The following is a 6,781-nucleotide window of genomic DNA, read 5'->3' as shown; positions in this document are numbered from 1 at the left end:
CCCCCCTAACTTGGCTGCAGTCAACCAGAAGCTGATCACTTGTCTCAGTCAGGGAAACGGCTTTGGGCACCAAAGACGGAGCCATCTGGGGCCCCCGAGTCCACCCAAGCTCCAAGCAAGACATAACCATGAGCCTGCAAGTGAGGATACAGGGGTTGACATTCTGAATGGCCTGGTTGGGGATAGTGCCTCCTACCCCTGTTTTGTGGACAACCAAAACTCATCATTCATGTCACAGACATATTTTTGTTCTTGTATTTTTATTGAATTATGTTAGGAAATAAATCTTTCATAATGCAATATTCAAGTGTTATACATTGCTAGTTTGATGTTTAATAATTGTTTTCTTTTTTTGTGTGTGTTATGAATGTTTCTTTTGTGTGTTTCAGTGTAGCAGCTAAAGCTTCTTTTTGTCTCATCTTGCTGTTCTCTCTCAACCAGGAGAGGTAAGACTTGCTCTGAGGAACAATTGAGTAATAATAATAATAATAATAATAATAGTGTAAACATAAAGAGCGCACACACCGTCCAGGAGGTAATTGAGCAAACCCTACACACAGTCATTTGGAAGAGATCATTTAAAAAGATATGCCAAATTATGTAGCTAACCCAAACTTTCCCTGTGAGTTGAAGCTATGATTGCCTTTCTAGAAGTTAAATTGCAAAATATTATCAAGATGCCTGGCTTCATAAAGGATGGCTCAGCCGTGAGATCCAACAGCAATCACATGTTCGATGGAAATCCATGAGATGAAATGATACAAAGCTTGATGTGTATCCATCTTCTTTCATCCAAACACCACCCATAAGGGCTCACCTTAATAAATCACTTTAGGGTGGTTTTCTCTCATCTTTAATCTCATTTGCTGAAGCAATATTGACTCTCTTCAGCAACCAGTCCGAGAGGAGCTGCTTACATCGGATTTCAGCTGAGATGCCCAATGAATCTTCAGCTTCTCTCTGTTCCTCATTCTCCCAGGAGAGAATATGCGATTCAGCAAAAGAGATGATCTCCTACAAAAACAGAGAAGGGGAAAAAAAGAAGATATAATTGTATGAGAATTTAGTGTCTGGGTGATTTAATATGTATATAATCCTCTGGAAGATAGAAGAAATACAACACAGAGAAATGTAGAATTTCTATGAGAAAGTAATGGGCGGGTCATTTATTCCTTACACTCAATAACAATCTGGAAAATGGAAGATATATGAAAGGGGAAATATATTCAATAAATTTGAAAGATACAATAAACAGAAAAGACAGATTCTATAGCTAGCACTGGGAATACAAACAGGATACATTCCTCATATACTTACAATCTAAAAGATTTTATGAAATGCCTTGAATCCAATGTATTTCTTAAGTTTCTTTTTTGTTTAGCATTGTACATTATCAAGCATTTTCCATAAATTTACAAATAATTCTGCCTATAAAGACTACCCAGGGGAGTCATTGGAAGTGGATACAACAGATAGGTAGCTCTTCCAAATAATTTCCACAACACACGTTTCTTTAAGAGGAAGCGATGTAAATGACCACTCTAGAAGGTGTTAACTAAAAGTGTAGAGGTGTTGTGGTCGAGTGGATACGTCGCCGAACTGTCGATCACAAGGTCCGCGGTTCGAGTCCCGCTGCCGTACTAATGTCCTTTGGCAAGACATTGATCTACATTTGCCACACTCCACCCAGGTGAAGTAAATGGGTACCTTGTAGGAATTTATTCCTTGAAACGCAGTGCGCGTAACAGCTGCACTGCTTAAGCCAGGGTAATTATGCTGCATTTTTGTAGAGCGCTTAGAGACTTCTGATAAAGTAAGTGTTAGGCGCTATATAAGCAAGGATAATTATTATTATTATTATTAACTAAGACAGATTGGACTGTATTTGGGTCACTGCCTTTTTTATTTCATATTCAGGGGAATACTTACGAGTCCATGGGGCTTTTGAGCTATCTCCTCTAACTTATCATGTAGGTAGTCAAGTGTGCTGCAAAAGACACAGAGAGTAAAATAGTAGAGATAGGTTGAATAAGATTTAGACTTGTGGGATGAGATTTGATTTTGGTACAACACACATTTTCCATATAGACTTGAGCCAAAGTTATCTGGTCTTGGTATTCAATGGATTAAGAAATCTTCTCCAGATTGTGATAACTAGACTATCTCCATGTCCACACACAACGTTTTCTGTGATTAGGCGTGATTAGTTATACCATTTTGGAATAGTTATACTGTTTCACGATAGTTATACAATGAAATTGTGAGTGTGGATGCTTACTAACTATTCCTCATATAACGAAACGTCATATAACGAAACGATGCCCAAACCTGCGTTTCTTTATACGACGTATAAATAATCACGCCTAATCACGGAATGTGTTGTGTGTGAACTAGAACGGTATAACTGGGCGGGGCTTAATGTGACCTCGAGCGAAAGGAGACCTGACCTCTCATTTTCGCTTCCATTTCATGATCGCAGTAGTAAACTGCGCACCTATACAATATTTTGCTGTAGAGTTTCAGGATTACTTTTTTCTGTGTGTGGACATCCTGGAATTTATACGATGATTCTTTATACGACGTTTCTTGTGTGTGGACACCCTGGAATTTATACGATGATTCTTTATACGTCGTTTCGTTATAGAGTTTCGGGATAAATTGTTTTGTGTGTGGACACGCTGTATATTGTTGTAGGACAGGCTGGTATTGTAGCTTTGACTAAATTAAACGGAACATTGCTTTTAATGAAATATGACTAAATCTTATCTATACCAGTTTTGCACTAATAATCAAAAACTAATCATCAAAAGAGTCCTTGCATATCTACCACGTGTTTACAAGGAAACTTACACATTGACGGATCTAGTTTAGAAGTGTCAGAAACATAATTTTTTCCTATTCCTTTCTATTGGATCGACAGTTACAAAAATTCCTAGTACTTTCTGGAAAAAAAACTTATTTCAGGAGGCATAGCTGATGCCACTGGGAGTTTCACTGGTGTTTACAAATTGGTCGCTATGACTACCTTTGTGATGATCGGTTCTTAGACAGGTGATGGAGAAGATGTTGATGAAGAATACATGCATCTGTCTGGATCTCAACATCAATCATGTCATTGGAATCCAGGGTGTGATCTGTACAAAGAGAATTAAAAAGCATGAATATTCAATCATACTAAAATTTCTATACTCTATCAGTGCCCTGCAAATCCAAAATAACATGAAAAGAGCATCACATATAGAACCTATCTGCCCACAACAAGCAACATGATCACTGACACTGAGAGATGTGATGTTAAATGGAGAGCAATGAAGCATATTTTGTGTCCGCCCCCCCCCCCCCACCACACCTCTAGCAATAACCCTGCAAACAACACTTAATCAATTAACCTGTTAATAATGGAATTTTCTCGTGTTGTAGGATATTCCCCACTTAACTTGTCATTGTTATTCCCACAATGGCAAAGCCAATGTCATTGTTATTTTCACAATGACAAAGTAAATGTCACTATCGATGTCACTGTCAATGTCATTGTCCTTCTCAATGTCATCATCATCGACATCATTGTAATCATCAACATTGTCATCGTTATTTTCATTAACAATGAGTAATTACCTGTATGACCTCTTTTTTCCATCCTTTCCACTGCTTGAGAAGTAAAAGCTTTGATCCCGAGTAGGGTTTCTCTTTGTGCCTTGGCATGACTGCACTCTGTAGCATCCTGGAAGATGAGGAAGGCTCAGTGGTTAATACAGAAGTAATCTTGGATCTTGAAGGTCCATGGTTCAAATTCTAGTCAATATGGTCAATAAGCTACCGGTAATCATACGTTGTAGGTTAAGCTATGGTCACAAATCAGAGCAGCGACCGACCGATCAGTAGCCTGCTCGGTCGCTGCTGGAATTAGGCATTGCCCAGCGATTAGGTCGGTGCCCGGGCGGCGACCGCCCAGGCACCGAGTGTATTTTGGGCGGCGAGTGAAAAGTGAGCAGGCGCCGCCCAAATTTTAACTCCGCGCTAAAACTTCAGGGGCGACCGAGCGATGCCCTAAAATCGAGCGGTGCCTGGGCAGCCGCCGCTCGGTGGCCGGGCAGTCGCCGGGCAGAATTGGTTAAAAACTCGCCGCTCGGCCGCCGAGCAGGCTACTTTTGGGTAATGTGACCATAGCATTAGGCACGGTAAAACTTAATAGCAACACCATAACTTTCCTGATTTAAACTGTATAATAATTTATTGCGGCACAGAAGTAGAAACGATTGCAGACAAATCATTTTTTCTAAACAACATTCTAAACAAAGCAATTAAAGGCTAATTTAGGCTTCTTCTAATTTTTGATTTATAAAATTTATTAAGATTTTGAGATGAATAATTTGCAGCGGTACTCCTCGGAAGCCGTTTTACTCGAAGAAAAAAGAAAAAAATATTGCTCCGGCAACATTTGCTCCATAGTCAGTACCCTACACAACTAAATTCCTAAATTTAACTCTGGACCATACCTTACCCTCACCCTACACCAAATGATACCTAACCCTAACCTTAACCTAAAACCCTACTACAACCCTAGCCTTGTAAGCCAGCAATGTTGCCAGAGCAAATTTTAGGTTACCATCATTCATCTTCATTCTGAATATTACTGATTCAAACAAGTGTAGGGCCTACCTGGTTAAGCATATCTGTTCCTGTTAACCCTTCGGGGCTAGATGATAGGCTGTTGTAATTGTCCAGTACCAGAGAGTATAGTTCACCACTCAAATAGGGATTCTGGAGCAAAATCTGAGAGGAGAAATAGAAGAAAAACATATTATAATTTTATTGTATCACCGGTTATCAAGTATGGATGTACTCCTTCCTTTCAAGTATGTTACCAAATTATCTGAAGACTTCTTCTTTGTCGTTGGACTCTTTCTTTTTAAAAGCTTTCCCAGCGACAAATAAAAAAATCTCAGAACAAATTTTTCTTCATTTTCAGCAAAGGTGACAGAAAGTTTGGTCAGACAACTTCCCATTTACAATGGATTGCTAGATGCCCCTACCTCCTGGGTGTTACCATTTTTATTTTCATTGTTTATAATAAAACAGTCTACTAACACAATCTATCAACAAGACATATTTTATTCATACTATTGCCAATAAATAATAAATTGCAAACACTTTCTTGATACATACAATCAAAGCTATCCAAGGTGTATAGAGCTATATAGAACAAATTATGGTCACTTATGTATAGTCTCCCCAAAGACGAAATATATCTTGTAGAATCTGTTTAAAAGGGCCTGCTTTCTACAGATGCCAATTTTTCTTTTCCTTCGGTGGCCTTTGCAGACATGTTCCAGATTACCTTAAGGAGCATTCTTCTTGAGTGTTTAAGATCCGCAAAGGTGACAGGACTAGGTCCAGAGCAGGCTCCAGGCTGACTGCTAATGATCTCTAGGCCCCTGCTGAACTTAGTCACCACTTCTGCCTTGGTTTCTAGTTTCTTGTAAACCTGAGGGATTGATACATAGATGTTTGTACAAAATTCCTTGTATGTAACTGACGAGTACGAGGTTGAATTATGTTTTAAATTCAGGCTGAGGATGGAGAATGAAACTCTGAAACATATTTCCTTCATTTAAATGTTATGTGCTTTTCGTTGTTTTTATTTTGGAACTGTTATGATGTCACTCTTTAAGAAATTCTCTGATTGTCATACATTTAATCCTATCATACATTTAAAACTTTCCTAAATGTAAAGTATCATACAGTACTACGCCTGGAACCAATGCAGATCGGGGGCCGATCTTGAGCCAATTAGGTGAGATCGGATAATAATTTCTGATCACTGATCAATAAAAAAGATCAGAAACAAATTGGCAGATTTTAAAAATTTATTTCATTAAATGCCGAAAATTGTCAAGTCTTTGGCAATTAAATTGGCTAAAAATTCAAACAGCTTTTACCCCTTCAAAATATTCTGCCCACTGCATGGCCCTCTGGAATGCCTCTCGGTTCCAGTGTCCAGCTGCATCAGTCTTGGCAGTCTGTACCAGTCCAAGGAAAGTCTTTGCATTTCTCATAACCTCATTCATGATCTTCTAGGCCTAGATCTAGACCCTACACTCCTACAGAAAGAAAACAAAACAAACATAGAAAAAAAAAAATTAGAAATTAGAATCGATCTATACTAGACCTAGATGGAGTCAGAAACTTTCATTACTTGCTTCTACTCATTAGCCTTTATAGATTAAAACATCTATTGGAGGCAGAAGGGTATTTTGTTCTTCGTGCATTTTTATATCATCCTCAATATTAATGGACAAGAGCATGCACACACAAATGTTTACATGTGGGCCTACCTACATCACATTTTTTAAATGTGCTCACCACTAAAAGTCTTGCTAATTCTCTCCTGCAAGCAAGGTAAAATATAATACAGTAATACAATCACCTGCCAGTAATGCTAAAGCAATTAAATCCTAACTGACCGTCCTAGTCAGTGTGACTCGCTTGTTTATATATTCCGTTATTATGAGTTGATAAATTGTTCTGCTAACTTTTGTTATAAAATGTATACAAACACAGAAATGAGCATGTGGGTCATTCGAATTTTCTAGACGGTAAGTGCGATATGATATTGATTTAGTCTAGACTATGTGCCAACAGCAAATGGAATCATTTAATAAAAGATTAGCCATGTAGACCAATGCCTTACGGTTTAACTGCATACTTTTATCCCTCTGATTAAAAGCTAGAACACGGTAGCCATCTTTTCACGAATAAACACTTCATACTCACGTTAACC

General features: G+C 38.4%; 1 protein-coding gene across 1 annotated transcript; it reads right to left on the bottom strand.

Moving 5' to 3' along the window:
- Positions 1-257: 257 nt before the first annotated feature.
- On the bottom strand, positions 258-6,781 carry LOC105442300. The gene is made up of 8 exons (XM_011674250.2): positions 6,692-6,781; positions 5,940-6,101; positions 5,339-5,485; positions 4,660-4,773; positions 3,616-3,721; positions 3,026-3,134; positions 1,930-1,987; positions 258-1,014 (listed from the first exon to the last, which is right to left on the bottom strand). Exons 2-8 carry the CDS (start codon positions 6,066-6,068, stop codon positions 832-834), a joined length of 846 nt encoding a protein of 281 aa, XP_011672552.1. The 5' UTR covers positions 6,069-6,101; positions 6,692-6,781; the 3' UTR covers positions 258-831.

Source organism: Strongylocentrotus purpuratus, unplaced genomic scaffold (genome assembly GCF_000002235.5).
Source record: "Strongylocentrotus purpuratus isolate Spur 01 unplaced genomic scaffold, Spur_5.0 spur5_scaffold_11, whole genome shotgun sequence".
Classification (NCBI taxonomy): domain Eukaryota; kingdom Metazoa; phylum Echinodermata; class Echinoidea; order Camarodonta; family Strongylocentrotidae; genus Strongylocentrotus; species Strongylocentrotus purpuratus.
This window is presented reverse-complemented; position numbering and strand designations above follow the sequence as displayed.

Excerpts from the sequence above, each read along its gene's own strand:
- LOC105442300 (XM_011674250.2), bottom strand. The coding sequence starts at position 6,068 with ATGAATGAGGTTATGAGAAATGCAAAGACTTTCCTTGGACTGGTACAG. Across the intron at positions 3,722-4,659 it reads GAACAGATATGCTTAACCAG|GATGCTACAGAGTGCAGTCA; the intron begins GTAGGCCCTACA and ends CTCATCTTCCAG. Across the intron at positions 1,015-1,929 it reads CTCAAAAGCCCCATGGACTC|GAGATCATCTCTTTTGCTGA; the intron begins GTAAGTATTCCC and ends CTGTTTTTGTAG.